At 47.7% G+C, this 20,208-nt stretch overlaps 1 protein-coding gene and 1 long non-coding RNA gene across 2 annotated transcripts; both read left to right on the plus strand.

The window, feature by feature from the left end:
- The first annotated feature begins 65 nt into the window (after window positions 1-65).
- Window positions 66-20,197, plus strand: LOC135822333 (mucin-2-like). Its single transcript, XM_065335076.1, has 15 exons — window positions 66-410; window positions 559-640; window positions 4,971-5,063; window positions 5,704-5,798; window positions 6,102-6,156; window positions 12,317-12,384; window positions 12,737-12,813; window positions 13,477-13,529; window positions 13,898-13,943; window positions 14,289-14,357; window positions 14,785-14,929; window positions 15,162-15,226; window positions 15,376-15,534; window positions 16,703-17,123; window positions 18,444-20,197. Exons 1-15 carry the CDS (start codon window positions 270-272, stop codon window positions 19,236-19,238), a joined length of 2,364 nt encoding a protein of 787 aa, XP_065191148.1. The 5' UTR covers window positions 66-269; the 3' UTR covers window positions 19,239-20,197.
- On the plus strand, window positions 6,650-12,174 carry LOC135822332 (uncharacterized). Its single transcript, XR_010554473.1, has 2 exons — window positions 6,650-8,157; window positions 8,276-12,174. It is a non-coding gene; the product is annotated as an uncharacterized LOC135822332 (long non-coding RNA).
- Window positions 20,198-20,208: the final 11 nt, after the last annotated feature.

Below are 20,208 nucleotides of genomic sequence, written 5' to 3' on the forward strand. Positions count from 1 at the left end.
GATATTGACAATCAAAACCTCAAGGCTCAAGTTCAAAACGTCTTGTATCCAAAACAATGAAATGAATGAACACATGTCCGACACAAATTTCCCGCAAAGAGCAACATCGCGGATGTAGCCTTTTGTAATAAAATGCAGTTGTACACTTCTGGACACTCTGCAACATTGTTTCTCTTCTTTTCCCTTCTTCTATGACGGTTCGGTGTTTGGCAGAAACAGTCCCGTGAGCTAAACCTACATTCGGTTCGTTGAGAAATTGAGTACTGGTAATGGACAGCGATCCGTGTGAAAGTGTTTTCGAGCCCGACACAAATAGCTTCGAAAACGTCAATTTGCTCTTTCAAATTGGAGACGGCGTGCTGGCTCGTAGGAGTAGTACGGAGGAACTCCAGCAAGCTTTGGTTTTAGAAGTACGTGCACGAATTTGCTCGCTCCGGACCATGTATAGTTAGTTGTATATCAAACAAATTTTACACACGACTTGCTGTTTTGTAGTGGTTTGAGTTGTCATTGTGTTGACCTAACAGGCCATTGTCATTGTGTTGACTTAATCAACAGAATGATGCAGAGAAGTGCCAGTCATTCTTGGAGACGAAAAATGGCTCTTGCTACTGGGCTGACTGGGCATCGATGACGAATGGTCAGTTTAAAATTTATGTGTGTACACGGACTATAGTTCTTGTACGTGCCATGCCAGTTTCATGGCCACAGCCTACCGGTACTTGCTTTACAAATCAATCTGAATCATGAAGCTACTTGTGCCTCTACCGTAGTACATCCTGAAATAAAGAATATTATTATTATTATTACCATGTGCCATTCAATCAGTGATATGACTTACAAGGTCTAGTCAATTAGTTGGTGAACTTATACACTTTAAAGTAGTCCATATATGGTATACAACACTATAGTAAATATAATAATCTTTATTTCAGGATTACCCAAAGGCTGACGCCAAGAGTGCATAAACAAGAGTATGCAACTGTGGTGATGGGTCAGTGCGCGGCGCGCTGCCTTCATTACGTAACTTGCCTTCATCACGCTCTGAAAGCATGCATTCAAACTCACGATTTCTCGTACGAGCCAATCCGTTTTTGCTCGATTCGTTCCAGTACCTACGCGATATCTAAATTCTGGCGCGTGAACTCCAGTTCCGTACGAAAGTTCATTTCAAACCAGAGGGAAAGTGTGGTGTTTGATTTTCCGCAGTGCGCGGACTGCAGCTGAATGATGTAATGAAGGCAGCGCGCCGCGCATCTGGCCCATAGAAAAGAGATCACAGTTGCATACTCTTGTTTATGGACTCTTGCTGACGCCTATCAGGGGATCTCCTATTTGTGTATATACTGTACAACACCTTTATTTCGGTGTAATTTAAATTTCGGTAACTTCGGTACTGGTCCTGGATCACCTAATTTAACATTACACCTAAATTTTCCGAAATACCAAAATATGTAAAAATCATGAAAATCACTGTCAAATTAAAAAAATCAACTACATGTGTAGTTGTAACTTACTTGTATACTGGCCGGTAGTACATTGTACATACATAACATGTATGCATTATTATGTGGAGCCTTTTGGCCTTGGCGGAGATATTAGTGCAAGAGCGTTTTTTTTTTTTTTTTTTTTTTTTTTTTTTTTTTTTTTGGTGCCATGCATACCGAATTTATCCTTACACCGAAAGGTCAGGGGTTGGCTTTTACCGAAATTTTACAACACCGAAAATAAGGTGATATACAGTACAACGAACATTGGAGTTGGGAAAAAGAGAAAATGTGCAAAATGAGTTCGGAAAAAGAGAGATGCTGTACAAAAGATACAGTGAAAGAACAAGCAGTGTACATGTAAATCAATGATTGCACATCAAAGGGATACCAGTGCAGTCGAACTGATACTTTGCAATGTTAATACGTAAATGACGCTTGAATTCTGTCAGGGAATCTGAAGTTGTCAATCGGGGTGGGAGACAATTCCAAAGTGCACCAGTTTCCGTAGGAAGAGACATGAGAAAATGCGGCCATGTGAGTTAAAAATGAGCTTTTTGGGCCTACGGGCACTACGTGAGATGGTAATCGCAAAGCGAGAGAGATAGTCTGGGTGGAAATTGATGTACTTAAATAAAACAACCAGAGAAATGAAGATACGGCGAAATTGCAGGGATTCCAAGTGACACAATCTACTGAAGTATTCAAATTAGATTTTGATTCAAAGTTGTCAAAGTCTATTTTCGCAGACCTCGGGAGTCGCCGGCAAACCTTAGCCTGGAGTACATCAAGGGACTCTAACTGAGCGGATGTGATCCTAAGGGACCAGACAGGAGTGGCATACTCAATTGCCGGACGTCCGTAAGACTTATACAGGAGAGCAATGTATGATGATGGTAAATGGCGGCCCATGAAGCATAACAGATTAACACGTTGCTGGAACTTCCTGAAGATGGTGTGGAAGTGGTCGTGGAACTTCAAACCATCACTGAGCTCTACACCGAGATGCTTAGCGGAGCGCCCAGATCCGATTAAAACGTTGTCCATGGACACAGAGGAGGATTCAGGAATGTTGTAATTGGACAAGATGAAGGTTTTTTCAGGAGAGAATTTGCCATGTATTTTCTGTGCCCAATGCTGGCAGCTGGCGAGATCCTGCTGGAGGTGGGATAGGTTCTCATCTAAGGAGAGGGATACATCATGAGCATTTAGAAGAGTGACATCAGCAAAAAGGAAGGGCGAGCTATGGTTAACTATATCAGGAAGGGAATTGATATACAAAAGAAAAAATGGAGGTGCAAGGTGTGAACCCTGGGGGACACCACAGTTTAGCATATACTGGGATGAATGAGTTGCATCGAGCTTCACACTTAGACTATGGTCAAGCAAATATGATCTAAACCAGGCGTGTGCCTCTGGCGCCATGAAGGTATTCATGTGGCTCAGGAGCGTGGGATGATATACTTTATCAAAAGCTTTCTGGAAGTCGAGAAATGCACAATCAAATTTCTGCCCTCTATCAGAGAGACGGGCAATGTGATGGGTCAAAAGAATGAGTTGATCCGTAGCTGATCTTTGAGGAACGTAGGCGAATTGACTAGGCGGGATTGTGCAGCGCCGATGAAGATAGCTGTTCAGATGATGGGCTATGCGGGATTCGAAGAGGCGGCTGACGGGATGAAGCAGTGACATTGGTCTATAGTTCGTGGGCAGAGAGGCACTGCCTGTGCCCTTGAAGAGAGGAATGACCGTTGCTGATTTCCATGCAGTGGGAAATTGTGATATGGATAGACTAGAGTTGAACAAGTAAGACAAGGACTCACATAATAGATCGGCCATGGACCGAAGAATCGGAACAATTTGATTACTTGAAGTGGATTTTCCTGACGAAAGGTGTGTGAGGTCATAGTGGACTTGACCTGGTGAAAATATAGGCAAATGGAACTGAGTAGCGCTAGCTAAACAGAGCGGTTCCAGGCTGTCCAAGAGAGTGCTCAATACCGAGAGGCAGAGCTGGTTCACACAATAAGAGGACAGAGAAAGTGTTTTTACTCCGAGTTTCACGCACTGAGCGATCATCGGAAAACTGTATATGGTATACAGTCAACTTTGCGAATATAAACCCTCGATCTATAAACCCTCAATCGGGCACGAGAAGGACCACTTTTTTTGCCCAACCATAGCCGAAAGTGCCCAGAATGCAGGATATTGCCCCGTAGTTTCAACATTTGCACGGGGACTTCCCCTGGACCACCTCCAACGGCGGTGCTACGCGCCTGACTATTCACGAGTTGTCCTATTAGTGAGGTTGAAAGTATGCGGTCAAACGGTTGCTTGGTTTGCAGATACAGTAAACTTCGCTAATAACGACTGCGGATATAACGACAATTCGCGAATAACGACAGCATTTCCATACCCAGAGGAACGTTCTTTCCAACTGTAATACATATAATGAGACTTCGGGTATAACAACACTTCGCGAATAAGGACATTTTTTTGATGCCCCGCCGAGTGTCGTTATAGGCGAAGTTGACTGTAGTGGTGTTATTTGTGAGTTCTGCTATACTAAGATTGTCCAATGTACTGTGAAATACCGGGTACCAGTAGATGTCTGTATTTCCCACTATTTCGTGACAAAATCTGGTTTTGGCCTATCCTCCGTAAAATCCAGTACCATTTCTCCGTGAGGCCGTTTTCTACCGTATGTCAACCAAACAACACATGCAGGCAGAAATGTACTATGCGTAGTCATGGTAGTGATGGTCTAATAGGCAGTAAATCAAGGCATTCTAGCCTAATGCTGGAAAAGTAAGTCACGTGCATGCTGCATTCATGTGTACTGCAGCACTATTATCGGCTTGGCTGACTTACTGTATGGAGGCCATATGACCGTCCTTCATTTGTACTCGTTTTGACAGTTGTGCATTTAGCCTGTGATAAAAGCACCGTACAGTGTTGAAATGTTTGGATATCCTGATTGTGGTCGTAGGACAGTTAGAGCTGAAGAAAACCTATCCCTCAGCACTAATGGTGGTGCTTGGCGCCGAACAACCACAGGATTATCTGTGTTGGTTCTGTCCAAGATTCCTCTTGAATGCCACTCCCTCTCCCGGGGAAGACCCACGTGACCAGTTTATGGTGGTGACCAAGTACAAGTGTATTTGCATGTATGTGTGTGTGTGTGTGTGTGTGTGTGTGTGTGTGTGTGTGTGTGTGTGTGTGTGTGTGTGTGTGTGTGTGCATGTGTGCATGTGTGTGTACATGTGTGTGTACATGTGTGTGTACATGTGTGTGTACATGTGTGTGTACATGTGTGTGTGCATGTGTGTGTGTGTGTGCATGTGTGTGTGTGTGTGTGCATGTGTGTGTGTGCATGTGTGTGTGTGTGTGTGTGTGTGTGCATGTGTGTGTGTGCATGTGTGTGTGTGCATGTGTGTGTGTGCATGTGTGTGTGTGCATGTGTGTTTGCTTGCTTGCTTTCAGATTCTGATGATCGTGATGTAGTGTGTGACCTCTGTGCCAGTGGTGTCTCGCACCCCCCTAACTATATTGTACTGTGTGACAAATGTGGCAAAGGTAAAGTGACAGCCAATCGCACATGCTCACTACGATACATACTTTCCAACACTCATGTCTAGTATTATCTACACATGGCAATTGTTTTGCCCGTTGTAGGGCTGAACAGTACAGCTCAGAGAACTTCCACTCACAATGTACATTCTTGCCAGTACATGTACATTGCACATGGTACTGCTGACTACTGTATGCATTGCAGTGGGCATGACTGCATGTGCATGTTCTAGCACTGTAGTAACTTGAGCACTTTCTGACACGCAGACAGCAGTGCATACAGGTGAGCATGCAGCATGTCGTGGACTCGAGATCAACTATTCTTAACCAATAGCAGCCACATACGCACACAATGTGATTGTTAGATTGTTGTATTCGTGGCACACGTTTTAGTTGAGTAAAAACCTTTCGAAGAACTTGCACCTGCCTTACAGATTGCAGTGGCACTGGACTAAAGTAGTGGTGTATTTATGTTGGTGCCAGGAATACACGTGTACTATCAGTATATGATATGTTTAGATTATGTTCTGTGTCTGTGTGTGTTTGTCTGTCTGTGTATGTTTCTGTGTGTGTTCTGTGTGCCTGGATGTGTATGTGTGTGCATGTTTGTTGTCATGTGTGGATGTGGGTGTGGGCGCATGTGTAGGCTATCACCAGTCATGCCATGATCCAGTCATTGGTCCGGAATTCATTGAATCTGCTGATCTACCCTGGTTCTGTGCTGTGTGTGGGAATGCTGAGGTGAGATACACACTGCTGCATAAATCTTAGTGATGGACTACATGTACTAATGTTAGCAGGCTAGCTGTTGCTGTTGTTATCACACGTTTTTCGCGGCTTCTCACTTCCCACTGTATGATCATCACAACTGAATCTGTCTCTTAAATCCACAGCAAGCTGTGTTTGTGTTCTTTCCCCATCATTCATATTCATTACTTTTACAGAAACAATGCAGGTACTTGCTAGGACTGTGGTCCCCCCCCCCCCCCCCCTATCTTTTGTGAAATACATATACATGTACTCTGTATTTGTCTTGTCGTGCAGATATCTTGTGAGGGAGAAGCCCCACCTATAGCTGATGTGGGTGACAACTCGCCTGGTAAGCTTCTTGTCCGGTCCTGGTTCTATGCCATCTGTTCATCATTGTTTTCATTTTTTGGTGCTGGTTGGTTACTATGCAGCATGATGTTATTCAGTCAGTTACTGATAGTGTTTGTGGGGGACAGTGTAGGACAATGTCTGTGTGGCTGTGTGGCGGGTCACCGTGCAACGGAGTGTGCCTATGTCGGCGAGATCAATACTGAGGCCTAGATCATGGTAGAGGATCTCGACATTGCTGAGAGAGTGGAAGAGTATGCTGCCAGCTGGTAAAGGATGCCTTGAGGGAATATTGAGCACTATGAGACAGACTGGTGGACTGGTGTCCTGCACAATTGTACAAGTACAGTGATTGTTCAATAATTATGTTATTTGACTGTTTGTGTGGGTGTGGGTGTGCATGGATGTGTGTGTGTGTGTGTGTGTGTGCGTGTGTGTGTGTGTAGCATTATAGTAATAATGCAGATTAATGGGTGCACGCGGCTGCTTCCGTGCTACCACTCAAACTATGCTGCTATGAACGTGCGCTGTACGTGCTCACATGGTACTCTATGCATCATGGCATTCTATGTGTCATACAACGTGACACTCAACGCGACATTCATTCATGCGCGACGCTCAACGTAGGCGGCATGCGTCGTAGGCACTCAACGTGTCATACTAAAGTTTGGCATTCATGCGTGTCGCTCGCCTCCGATGTGGAAGGCGTGTGGCTGCGTTATGATGACGCTTGCTCGTAGCTTAACGTGGGTGGCATGCATCGTTGCATGCATGTCTTGCTAGAGTTTGCTCTGCTATATATTTTCGATCCGTTCTCTGCGACAATCATTCTTCCTTGCTCGTAGTGTGTATTATATTTCGATTCGTTCTGTGAGCGGATCACTCTTGTCAGATCATTGTGTTTGCTCGTAGTGTTTCACAGTTGGTGAGTTTATTCGCTCCTCGCCGCCGTTGTGCTTTGACTCGTTCTTATCCTTGTTTTCGCGACGCCATGGCTGCCTATACTGACGACGAAATCCGCGCCATGACGGTTCCGCGTCTCCGCAGCAAACTCTCGCCGTTGGATTTGGATACTTCGGGCCAGACGGCTGCCCTCGTTGATCGCCTGATTCAGGCCCAAGTTCATCACGCTGATCCCTGCGAGTCTGCAGCGAGCACAGCACGGCGAGCAGAGCAGGCAACAGAGAACACTTCTGGCGGCCATGGCTCCCGATTCTCTGCCTCATAGTCATACGAACTCGACTCCTCTCCCAGCCAGCTCAGGTAGCAGCAAGTCGTTCGCCGCCCACCTGGGAGCTAAACATCGCGAGCGGATTTTGATGGGTGAGTTCGTGGAATTGAGTTAGCTCTTGCCCTCTGTGTCTTGCTCTGTGCCGCACGCCCGCACACAGAACGTGCTCCGTTGAGAGTCGTCGGATGGGGGCCCGTTGCGGGTGGTCGAGGACGGCGCTGCCCGCAGCAAGAGCAGGCACGTTCACCACCTTGCGACGTGGGTGGAAGCCTACACGATCATGAGCCAGGTTACCTGTTTCAGTGTTTTCACAGTTTGTATTTTGCGCGCTCTTCGGTTTGAATAATTCCTCGCCGATCGCCTGTTTCAGTGTACTTCACCACGCTGAATCCTGCCATTCTACCCCGAGCGCGGTGAGCGGAGCAGGCAGCAGAGAACGCGAGTCAGCGTTAATCCCAGCAAGAGAAGCCATGTTCATGATCTTGCGACATGGGTTGAGGCCTTCACCGTCTTGGTCCAGATCATGGTCGACATTGCTTCGCACAGGATAGTGGAGTTGCTGTCCTGTCACTTCCGCATCAAGGCTGCTGCCGATCCATCACTGAAGTGGGACATCATTGAGCCCAGTCTGTGGCAGCTGATATATTTCTGACTGTTTCCAACGCTGCTGCAAGGACGGTATGACAGCTGGTTCATTTAACACACAACCGTTTAGCCCCATGCAGTCGTTTGGGCTAGGCATTGTGCTGGCCAAGAGTTTACAACGCCCTGGCCCTAGCATTGCCAAAAGGGAACTGTTTGCCAGCGACTGGCCCTAGCATTGCCAGAAGGGAACTGTTTGCCAGCGATAATCTATCTTTCTTCTTCAAAGTAAGTTCTGCAACCCCAGGCTATGCAACTCCACACCAAGTTACTCAGTACTGTGTACATACTTGGAGCATGCTTCGACCAGCAGCATCCAGTCCAGCAGCATCCAGTTCTTCGTCTGCACCCAGGTACAGCCCTGTCATCAATCCATCAAGTACTGCTATTACCTGGTCTACTTGTCATTGGTGGGGTAAGGAACTCCCACACACACACATCCATAGTGCATCAATCAATCTGGTGCTAGTGCCTGTCACTTTCGAGGTGCACCACCCACGTACTCACAGGCTGGCTTATGCCCATGCTGTTGCAGTCTCCTCCAGTTAGTATGGGGGGTTAGCACTGTTGCAGTTCACACTGCCATCCCAACCAGTGTGTATAACCAGCAATTGACGTGTTGCAAGTATTCAAGTGTTCAGTCCAACAGCAGATTTGCTTGGGCCACTCTTGTCCAACCATTTATGTAGTTTTCCAGTATAACCTCAACCTCTCTGGCCCGACGTCATTTAGTCTCTGCCACACTGACAGGCGTTGCGTCCTCAAGCACGAACTCGCCTGCCTTCTAGGCCAACTCACATTCGCTACCCACCCGTACGTTATTATGCCCTGCCTGTCTGACCTTGTCAAGGCCACATCTGAGTTCATCTCACAGAATGCTGCACCTCTCAACCTCAGTCAAGGACGACCCTGAGCTGGTGGCACCAGACTCTGTCAACGTATTGAAGGTTGGCACAAGCCGTTCAGTTCTTCTCTGGTCATGGCACTCATCTACACCCTCTACTTGTGTCCAGTACTACTTACTGTTTCGAGCATCACACCTGCCAGTCACCTCCAATACCATCGATGCTCCGTGCCCGGACCAAGTTGGATGACTCCAGAACCTTTGCTCCCACAGCTGCGGCGCGACCTGACACCATGGTCTAGCCAATCACCGCAGCAATGTTCGTCCTTCTATTTGGGCAAGCTCCCTTTGCTGCACGAGCACTTATCCGGCATGAAATGAGGGACACCGCCAAGGAGATCATCAAGGTAACTGTCTTACTGGTTCTCATCCGTGTTGCTTGAACTCTTGTCAGTGTCCTCTTTACCACATGCTGTCTCAATCCACACACATTTAATGCCTAGCTACCCAGGGGGCTTTTTGTCCTCGTCCCTCTCTTGGCTCCGCCAAGATCTCTCTCTGCAGTGCCCCCTCTCTGACTCCTCCCTTGGCTCCGCCAAGATCCTGCTCCGGCAGTGACCCCTCTCTGACCTCTCGTAGATACTTGGCTCCGCCAACATTCTGCTCCGGCAGTGTCTACGTATATCTCTTGTCTGACCTCTCTCTTGGCCCTGCCAAGATCCTGCTCCGGCAGTGACCCCTCTCTTTACTCAGGGCCCTCGGTCGCCGTCCCTCGGACGCAGACTCTTGTAGATACTTGGCTCCGCCAACATTCTGCTTCGGCAGTGTCTACCCGGCCGACCCTGAATCCTCTCTCGTAGATACTTGGCTCCGCCAACATTCTGCTCCGGCAGTGTCTACGTATTACTCTTGTCTGACCTCTCTCTTGGCCCTGCCAAGATCCTGCTCCGGCAGTGATCCCTCTCTTTACTCAGGGCCCTCGGTCGCCGTCCCTCGGACGCAGACTCTTGTAGATACTTGGCTCCGCCAACATTCTGCTTCGGCAGTGTCTACCCGGCCGACCCTGAATCCTCTCTCGTAGATACTTGGCTCCGCCAACATTCTGCTCCGGCAGTGTCTACGTATTACTCTTGTCTGACCTCTTTTTTGGCCCTGCCAAGATCCTGCTCCGGCAGTGATCCCTCTCTTTACTCAGGGCCCTCGGTCGCCGTCCCTCGGACGCAGACTCTTGTAGATACTTGGCTCCGCCAACATTCTGCTTCGGCAGTGTCTACCCGGCCGACCCTGAATCCTCTCTCGTAGATACTTGGCTCCGCCAACATTCTGCTCCGGCAGTGTCTACGTATATCTCTTGTCTGACCTCTCTCTTGGCCCTGCCAAGATCCTGCTCCGGCAGTGACCCCTCTCTTTACTCAGGGCCCTCGGTCGCCGTCCCTCGGACGCAGACTCTTGTAGATACTTGGCTCCGCCAACATTCTGCTTCGGCAGTGTCTACCCGGCCGACCCTGAATCCTCTCTCGTAGATACTTGGCTCCGCCAACATTCTGCTCCGGCAGTGTCTACGTATTACTTTTGTCTGACCTCTCTCTTGGCCCTGCCAAGATCCTGCTCCGGCAGTGACCCCTCTCTTTACTCAGGGCCCTCGGTCGCCGTCCCTCGGACGCAGACTCTTGTAGATACTTGGCTCCGCCAACATTCTGCTTCGGCAGTGTCTACCCGGCTGACCCTGAATTCTCTGTCTGTTTGTGTGTTTGTCTGTCTGTCTGTTTTGTGTCTGTTTGTCTGCTTTTCTGTCTGTTTCTGTGTCTATCTGCCTTTCTATTTCCTTGCCTCGTCTCCATGTCAACGAGACATGAATCATTGCCACACTCAAGCAGTCGAAGGCCGAACGCTAGCAAGGCTGCTAATGTGACAGTGGCTACAGCGGGGCAACGTGCACGATTGCCACCGGCTATTCCAAGACGTTCTCAGGCAATTCCAAGACGTTCTCGGACACGTTCAGCTCCACCACCATCTCAACTACCCGTGGCTGGTGGTTACCCGCCAAGATCCTGCTCTGGCAGTGATCCCTCCTGCTCCGGCAGTGACCTCTCTCTGACCTCTCTCTTGGCTCCGCCAAGATCCTGCTCCGGCAGTGTCTATGTCTTTAATCCCGCTCACGGTTGCTTCGGTACGAGGCTTGCTGGCCACAATGGGCCATGCTCATTTCCGGCTACTCAGGGCTCTCGGTCTTCGTCCCTTGGACGTGACTATCCTCTTGGCTCCGCCAAGATCCTGCTCTCTCTGTAGCCTCTCACTTCGCTGGCCAGCACCCTCCTAACCGCAAGCTGCTGTGTGTTGTAGTTAATTTAGCATTATAGTAATAATGCAGATTAATGGCAGTGACCTCTCTCTGACCTCTCTCTTGGCTCCGCCAGGATCCTGCTCCGGCAGTGTCTATGTCTTTAATCCCGCTCACGGTTGCTTCGGTTCGAGGCTTGCTGGCCACAATGGGCCATGCTCATTTCCGGCTACTCAGGGCTCTCGGTCTTCGTCCCTTGGACGTGACTATCCTCTTGGCCCCGCCAAGATCCTGCTCTCTCTGTAGCCTCTCACTTCGCTGGCCAGCACCCTCCTAACCGCAAGCTGCTGTGTGTTGTAGTTAATGTAGCATTATAGTAATAATGCAGATTAATGGGTGCACGCGGCTGCTTCCGTGCTACCACTCAAACTATGCTGCTATGAACGTGCGCTGTACGTGCTCACATGGTACTCTATGCATCATGGCATTCTATGTGTCATACAACGTGACACTCAACGCGACATTCATTCATGCGCGACGCTCAACGTAGGCGGCATGCGTCGTAGGCACTCAACGTGTCATACTAAAGTTTGGCATTCATGCGTGTCGCTCGCCTCCGATGTGGAAGGCGTGTGGCTGCGTTATGATGACGCTTGCTCGTAGCTTAACGTGGGTGGCATGCATCGTTGCATGCATGTCTTGCTAGAGTTTGCTCTGCTATATATTTTCGATCCGTTCTCTGCGACAATCATTCTTCCTTGCTCGTAGTGTGTATTATATTTCGATTCGTTCTGTGAGCGGATCACTCTTGTCAGATCATTGTGTTTCACCCACCCACCTCCCATTTCTCATCTCTCATTTACTTTGATAAAGTAAATAAAGGGGTGTTGGCCATGCTCATTTCCGGCTACTCAGGGCTCTCGGTCTTCGTCCCTTGGACGTGACTATCCTCTTGGCCCCGCCAAGATCCTGCTCTCTCTGTAGCCTCTCACTTCGCTGGCCAGCACCCTCCTAACCGCAAGCTGCTGTGTGTTGTAGTTAATGTGTGTGTGTGTGTGTTTGTGTGTGTGTGGGTGTGCATGTGTGTGTGTGTGTGTGTGTGCATGTTTGTGTGCATGTGTGTGTGTGTGTGCGTGTGTGTGTGTGTGTGTGTGTGTGTGTAGTACATGTACAAGAGCAGCACCAGAGTCAACAGTCACAATCAACTGGATCTTGTGCATTTCCTTATAAGGTAGGTGCCAAGGTAATACTCTTTTTCATGTTCACCTGGCTTTGTAGTTTGTACACCAGCGCATCTCATTGTTAGCTTGGCTCATGTGGATGAAATTGGGCGTAGGGTAACTGCGGAGCCAAAGTAGTAAGTACCATCATTTTAGTCACACCGTCCACACACACACACACACACACCACACACACCACACACATCACACATCACATACTCACTCACACTCTCATACACACACACACACACACACACACACACTCTCACACTCTCACACACACACGCACACTGCCATGTTGGCTTTGCTGGGTAGACGGATACACTGTATAAGTTGTGTCAGTGTCTCTCTCTCTGTGTGCAGCTGGAATCTCTGCACTGGGAGGACGGTCATCGAGAAAATCTGGAAAAGGTTTATTGCTATTGTGGCGAGAAAGGCAGGTAGGTGATACTCATTACTGGCTATGTGTGTTTACACATGTGTATCTGGTATAAGTTATGTACTGCAAACGAAGTAAGCCTTGTTTGGTAGATAACATGGTGAAGTATGACGGCATGTTGCAAGGCGGCGGACGCACTGTGTTGAAAACAGTGCTCCTGACTACAACCATCATCGGTTGGCAGAGCGATGATGGTTGTAGACAGGAGCACTGTTTTCAACGCAGTGCCTTCTCTGCCATACTTTCGCCACGTGTATATCTGCAGGACAGTTTGTGACTGGTTCAGTGCGCAACGCTCTGCCCTCATTGCGTAACTTGTCTGCAGCATGCCCTGTGCTTATGTACCAAAATACACAATCTCTCATACCAACATACCCGGTTTAGCTTCATTCATTCCAGTGCAGACACAAACTCTAAATTTTGGGTATACAAACTTGAGTTCCGTGCAAAAGTGTGGTGTTTTGGCTGCATGATGTAACGATGGCATCAGCAAGGAGACGTCTCCTTTCTTGTATGAAAAGGTCCATTTTCCGCAATTCTACAAAGATCATGATTTTCTCCTTTTTTTCTGGAAAAAAAAGCTAGAGGTCGGTTTTAGCTGATCACGGCTCAGTTATTATACCTGCCTGTGTGTACATGTGTGTATTTGTGTGCCTTGTTGCAGTTGGGAATATAGCATGCTACAATGTGTCAGTTGCTTGCAGTGGTTTCATCAAGGTAATGTCTGTAGGGGTTTGTCTTTCACATTCTGTAATGTTACCAGTCTAGTCTAGTCTGGACATGCTGGCTGTGTGAGAGACTTGCTAATGTTACTTGCCACCGCTGTGCACAGACATATTTAAACTAGGCCAATAGTGACGCGTAGGACTTGACCGCTCTCCGTGTTGTCTTACCGAAGAGCAACATTGTCATGGCATGTGTCAACTGCACTGCTTAGGTATAGCTAAGTCTTGGATTGGCCAGCTTCAGCGCATGTCAGTTACAAACATGTTCTTGTGCATTGCCCAAACGATGTGCTGCTAAGTACTGCTTTTAATTGTTGTAGCTGATTAGCATTGTCTGCCGGTATTCCTTTTTGGATGTAGCTTGTCTCAAATCAAAAGGACAACACATCCCAATGCTTGGATGTCGGTGAGTATTCTGTGATACCCAGGTGTGTGTCTGTGTGTGTGTGTGGGGAGGGGGGGGGGGGGGGGGCATGTTTCATTGTGTCTACACTCACACACGCATGTATGCATACCTCGTCCTTGGGCATGCACTTGCATAGAAGTGTTGCTGCTTACATGCATGTGTGTGAATGATTGTGTAACCTTACTGACAGTTGTTGAGACTCTGATTACCTGTGATCACCTGTGGTTGTGTTCCCTACCTCACCTTTACCATATCACCTTGTGTATATTCTTATCTGTTTCCTAACCTTGCTTGCTTCTAGTTTCCTAACTGATGTCTCCTGCCTGTGTTTGTATCTCCATGCAGCTTTTACACAATAACATGTGCCGTTTGCACACAATCAACGGAATTACGACATCGCTATGCTTTTCAATGGTAAGTTCAGTAGATGATAATTCTAGAGCTGTGCAAGCACTTCACCTTGGCATCGTATTGTTTATGCACTTCACCTTGGCATCGTATTGTGTATGCACTTCACCTTGGCATCGTATTGTGTATGCACTCATCAGAATGTGCAGCGGTAGATTTGCATGCTTCTCTTGCAATGAGCGTACATGGTGTGCGTGTGTGTGTGTGTGCGGGGGGGGGGGGGGGGGGGCTGTGTGTGTGTGTGTGCTGTGTTCTTATATTATACCAATGGTGGGGGGGGGGGGGGGGGCTGTGTGTGTGCTGTGACAGAGTGTGCTGTGTTCTTATATTATACCAATGGTGCAGGATGGCATGTCTTACACTTAGCTTTTGTTTTTCTTTCTTTCTAGTTACCTGTGTTGTGTTTTGCATTGTTGTGTACTTCCTGGGTTAGGATTGATGTGGCCTTACTAATCTTCTTCAACCTGACATCGCTGAAGCACTGCTTTGAGAATGGACGGCGTAGATGCTGGCTGGACTTCTGGGTTGACGTTGTGCCTTTTCTAGATGAGCACTGGAGCCTCTTTGCATGGGGAGATGTAAGTGACGGTCATTACACACTGGAACCTCAATTGTGCACCCAGTTCGTTTGTACATGTATCTGTAAGAATCGTCGTTCTTTCCTGATTGACATCAAATACTCCATCCACCCCTGAGCAACGCTTTGGGAGGTGATTTGTCAGAATGTGTGTGTGTGTTTGTGTTTTTTGTAACTTGTAACCTAAATTGTCTTCTCCTCTTTTCCTTTGTCCTCTCTCTTGTTCCCATTAGCGGCAGTTCAACGCAGACGAAAAACACCGTAGTTTGTTGAAGGCATTACTGGAGCGAAGTGATTTGTAAGATTTTCCTTACTGATTTCTTTTATGACGTATGGTTGTATTGTATTCTGCATAATTTCTGATGTTTGCTGTTTGCAACAATCCTGGAGGAACAATTCCATGTGATGATTTCTTCCCTTGTCATTGTGTGTGGGTGTGTGTGCCAGGTTCTGGAGTGGTCGTGACTACAACAAGCGTATGTCACTGTTTCGCTTTGCTGACAAGAACGTGCCGGCCCCGCAGCCTGACACTAAAGGTGTATCTCACGGTGTGTCGCCTATCCCATACCATCCCGACAATTTACCCACTGCCGCCAATCTGTACAGGTAAGACACAGCTCTTCGGCCTATTGCCCATTACGAAATGATTCTCGGTGTGTGCTACCGGCACAGCTCTGGTTATGGGTCGTTTTTTTTAACGTGCCGGAGTCTACATGTACTGCAGTATGACACATCTGGGATAGAAGGCTGCTACTGGCTTCGTATCCGCCTTGAAAACGCAGATAGTGTTCAGGGGAGAGAAGAAGAAAAAACCAACTCCAATCTCAACTGCCTTGTACCGTTTGCCCACCACACCGGTGACTGGTGACCCGCATAGATTGATCAATTCAGCCAATCCAATGGTAGCCAAAATCTAGGCATGTTCAAGGGCCAGTAGCAGTGAGGGCACGTTCTGATAGTATGTGAGGCACACTACCACCATAGTCTGCTAGAAGTCTAGAACATGTCCCCAAGTGCAAACAAGAGGTCTTGAATAAAGACAGTATATGAAGTTATCCATCAAAAATCCCTTGGGGAAATATTCACACATGCATATTGAATTCTCCAACGGCCATGCACTCCCAGAATCCAACCTCGCAACAGGAAAGCACGCAGGGACTGCAGTACCACATGTCTTTTCACTAAGCTACTTGTACCAACACTAAAACAACATGGGAATAATGCATGAGCTCACAGAAACGCAGCCACCACAAAGCACGACGTGCTGAACAACAACGCCAAATGACAAGACAGAAGACCTGTCGACGACAACAAATCAGCAAGTAGGATTTTAACAGTCGCCTCCAAACTTCCAAGAATGTAATTTCATCATTTGTTGCGATAGTAGAATGTAGATGTATCTGTAGCCATAGCTTGAATAACATCGTTGTTCACATCCTTTCATCGTTGTGTTTTGTTCTTCTTGGCAAATCTACAAAATGCTGTTGGCAGCAACGTGGCGTTTAGCTGATGTAACTTGATTTGTCGTACTTACATGTATGCAGTAGCAGTAACAGTTGGTTGGGGTGTTTGTCCATTGTCGTTCTCGCATTTTGCTGATCGTATTAAAAACTTTGTGTCGAGTAACAGTTGATGTGTGGCCAGGCTCAAGGTACTCATGAGAGTGGCTAATGAGGTTATGCCTAACTGTATGACTTTCCTAAATAACGTGTTTGCTGGCTGCCGCCACTGCTGTTGCTACCACTGCTTTTTATCTGTGTGGCCCGATGTATAGGTTTACACTTTCCAAGGATCATTCACCAAACATCCCAAGTAATAAACGGAAACGAGCGCCTCGTTCCACAATGCTAACCTCTCAGACCTCGCCTCTAGGCAAGCTAGAGAACTCTGAAGACAGTCTCAGTCCAGAGAGCAAGCGAGCGTTCTCGTTACCGTCCACACCAAGTATTTGCCATGACCGGTCTCAATCATCACCTGCAGCTGTAAAGACTGGTGTGTTAACTGGTGGCAAGCTGATGGTCATACCACAGGGCTGTGCGAGGAAGTCTGCTGATGCTCCTACCAGTCGTATCTCTATATCTACATCAGCGTTTCCACCGGCCGCAACAGCAGCAGCAACAAGCACACCAACATCTGCAACGTCTGCATCAGCACCTTGTGTTGGTGATTCTGCTGCTAGCACTCCTACTACCAAGGTACAGCTGTCCAGCCTGTTTGCAGTGCTACTTGCTTTATTGTTCTTGTTATTGCTGTTTTGTAATTTTGTTGTCCTTGCTGCTGCGGTCAGTGGTGGTGGCGATGGCGTTGCTGGTTGTGGTTGTGGTTAGGCCAAGACTGCACGCATGTGGTACCTGATACTGGCTCAGTCTTGTATTATTTTTCACTGAAATGCTGGTACTACTTCAAAAAGTAGGTAGGAAGCCAGCACCCCTGTCCGTACTGTACGCACTGATGGACATCAGTGGTGTAAGCTGAACCTGCGGACTCAGCTCATGTTGGTTCACTTCAACACAAACCTCGTTTTGTTTTGAAACATGAAATTAGAACAAGAAAATCTCGGCCGGTTGAAATGACGTACTCCTTACTAAGTACTGTATTTCCAGGTTAGATTCTCACGAATCCTTGCACTGTTGTTTTGAAATAATGGCAAAATGAAAGAAGTGTGCCCGAGTCAATAGAATCTTTCGATTACATAGCTGTCACCATCAGAATTCATGGACTCAATCCTGCTGACCCCGAAATGGAGTCAAAAATTCCGAGTATCCCGCCAGAAGTTACGCACCGGGTGTACACTCCCTCTCAACCCTACTCTGCTGCATGCATACACCTAATTTGGTTCATATTCTCGTATCTGATACCGTATACATGTATATGTATATGTACTGCTGACACAGTTGTGAAAACAGTTCAGCATTGACCTCCTTTATGTGTGTCATGCAAGCACCTCTCTCTCTCTCTATCTCTCTCTCTCTTCTCTCTCTCTCTCTCTCTCTCTCTCTCTCTCTCTCTCTCTCTCTCTCTCTCTCTCTCTCTCCACTTTCTCCTCTTTCTCTCTCTCTCTCTTTCTCTCTCTCTCTCTCTCTCTCTCTCCTCTCCTCTCCTCTCCTCTCCTCTCTCTCTCTTCTCCTCTCTCTCCTCTCTCTCTCTCTCTCTCTCTCTCTCTCTCTCTCTCTCTCTCTCTCTCTCTCTCTCTCTCTCTCTCTCTCTCTCTCTCCTCTCTCTCCTCTCTCTCTCCTCTCTCTCCTCTCTCTCCTCTCTCTTCTCTCTCTCTCTCCTCTCTTTCTCTCTCTCCTCTCTTTCTCTCTCTCCTCTCTTTCTCTCTCTCCTCTCTTTCTTTCTCTCCTCTCTTTCTTTCTCTCTCTCTCTCTCTCTCTCTCTCTCTCTCTCTCTCTCTCTCTCTTTCTCTCTCTCTCTCTCTCTCTCTCTCTCTCTCTCTCTCTCTCTCTCTCTCTCTCTCTCTCTCTCTCTCTCTCTCTCTCTCTCTCTCTCTCTCTCTCTCTTCTGCAATGGTGCAGGGAGGCAAGTCGGAGAAATTCATTGCCAGTAATAAATCTGCCTTCACTAAGTCTCCAGTTAAGTCAGCTGGCAAGCCACCGCCGCTGGCAGCAGCAGCAGCAGGCACAACAACAGCGTTGGTGGCCGCATTCAATCGCCAACACTCCACTGCCAGTTCTACACAGAACAGCAGCAACGTGTCTTCAGCCACTGGCAGCTTAGCTATTAGCATCAACAACACTAGCAGTGAGTCTGGTACGAACAAACGTACTGTTCACCCTATCGGTGCTCTTGCTGCTGCTGCTCCTGCACCTGTGCAGACTTGTAATGGTAGAACTAGTGTAGTTCAAACTCCTGTTGCTGCAGCTGCTACAAGCACTGCTACGCCGAAACCTGCTGTGCAGAAAACTGCTGCACCGAAGCCTGCTGTGCAGAAAACTGCTACAAGTACACCGAAGTCCGCTGCGCAGAAAACTGCTACGCCGAAACCCGCTGCACAGAAACAAGCCACCCCAGCTAGCACAAGTGACAGGCCATCAGCTGCTGCTGCTGCTGCTCGACCACCCAGTGAATCGCAATGTATGCGTGGTCCTACCCTATCTGCTGGTCCTGATGCAAGAGACGATTGTGACATGTGTCCTAGAGCAGCCCTGTCTGTTTTGCCCACTGTACACCGTGGTACTGAGCGAAGCCACTCACATGCTGCTGACTGGGCATTAGGCGGGCAGCCAACATCCTCCTACAAAGTACTTGGTGTTCGCACACTACCGAGTGGACACAAGCAGTTCCTGCTAGACTGGAATAGTCACAGGTGAACGTCCAACCACTTGTGTGTGTGTGTGTGTGTGCGTGCGTGTGCATGCGCATGCACTTGTGTGTGTGTGTGTGTGTGTGTGTGTGTGTGTGTGTGTGTGTGTGCGTGTGTGTGCGCGTGTGTGTGTGTGCGCGTGTGTGTGTGTGTGCGTGCACTCGTGTGTATATGTGTGTACATATGTGTGTTTGTGTGTGTGTGTGTGTGTACATGTGTATGTGTGTTTGTGGGATCCTCCCAACTTCTTGATACGCTTGTGAGTGTTTTCACTGTGTGGTACTCGTGTTAGTGTGTAGTGCTGTAGATGTGTGTGCTACACTGTGTATTGTATCATTGTATGTGTGTATCTGCTCACTCTTTGCCATGATTGGTATGGTTTGCGTATGTGTTGTGTGCCTCCCCACGCTATCTTTTTAAAATGCATTTTTCAGTATAGGGTTTGTGTGCACTTTTTCTCACTGTTTGGAAAAGCAACAGCACACCTCCTTGGCTTCACTCATCCTTCGTTTACACAAAGTACTCCGGTGTGAGATGAAGGACTAGTAGTTCTCTTTATTCCCCAAGTGTCAGCAGGATTCTGACTTGGTCTTATTCTTCTTTTGAAGCTGTCCTTCACATACACTATTTTATTTCTCAGCTTTTCCACCAGCTTTCAGCTTTTTATTGCCAGGACTCGCCATATCTGTTCTCTCCACTTTCGGGTTTTTTCGCATTGTTCACTCACTCGTGACACCGCCATTTCTGGTACTGTTGCTAACACCTCTGCCATCATTGGTGATGGTGGTTCCTAATCTAGGGCTCCACTACTTTGACTTGACTCGAGCTAACCACCAATATTAAAATATCTTTATCATCGTTTCTCCTATCGCAAAAGCGATTACACCATTGGAAAGCTTGGAGCTTCCTCTTTGATCTACATATTTCGATATTTGCAACAGGACTAAAATCGATGGAGTTACGACAGTTTTACGGTA

The sequence above is a fragment of the Sycon ciliatum genome, chromosome 8 (assembly GCF_964019385.1).
Source record: "Sycon ciliatum chromosome 8, ocSycCili1.1, whole genome shotgun sequence".
Lineage (NCBI taxonomy): Eukaryota > Metazoa > Porifera > Calcarea > Leucosolenida > Sycettidae > Sycon > Sycon ciliatum.

Bases quoted from the DNA above. Each gene is read 5' to 3' on its own strand.
- LOC135822333 (XM_065335076.1), top strand. From the start codon at position 270: ATGGACAGCGATCCGTGTGAAAGTGTTTTCGAGCCCGACACAAATAGC. The intron at 5,799-6,101 runs GTGAGATACACA...CTTGTCGTGCAG, and splicing joins CTGTGTGTGGGAATGCTGAG to ATATCTTGTGAGGGAGAAGC. The intron at 13,944-14,288 runs GTGAGTATTCTG...ATCTCCATGCAG, and splicing joins ATCCCAATGCTTGGATGTCG to CTTTTACACAATAACATGTG.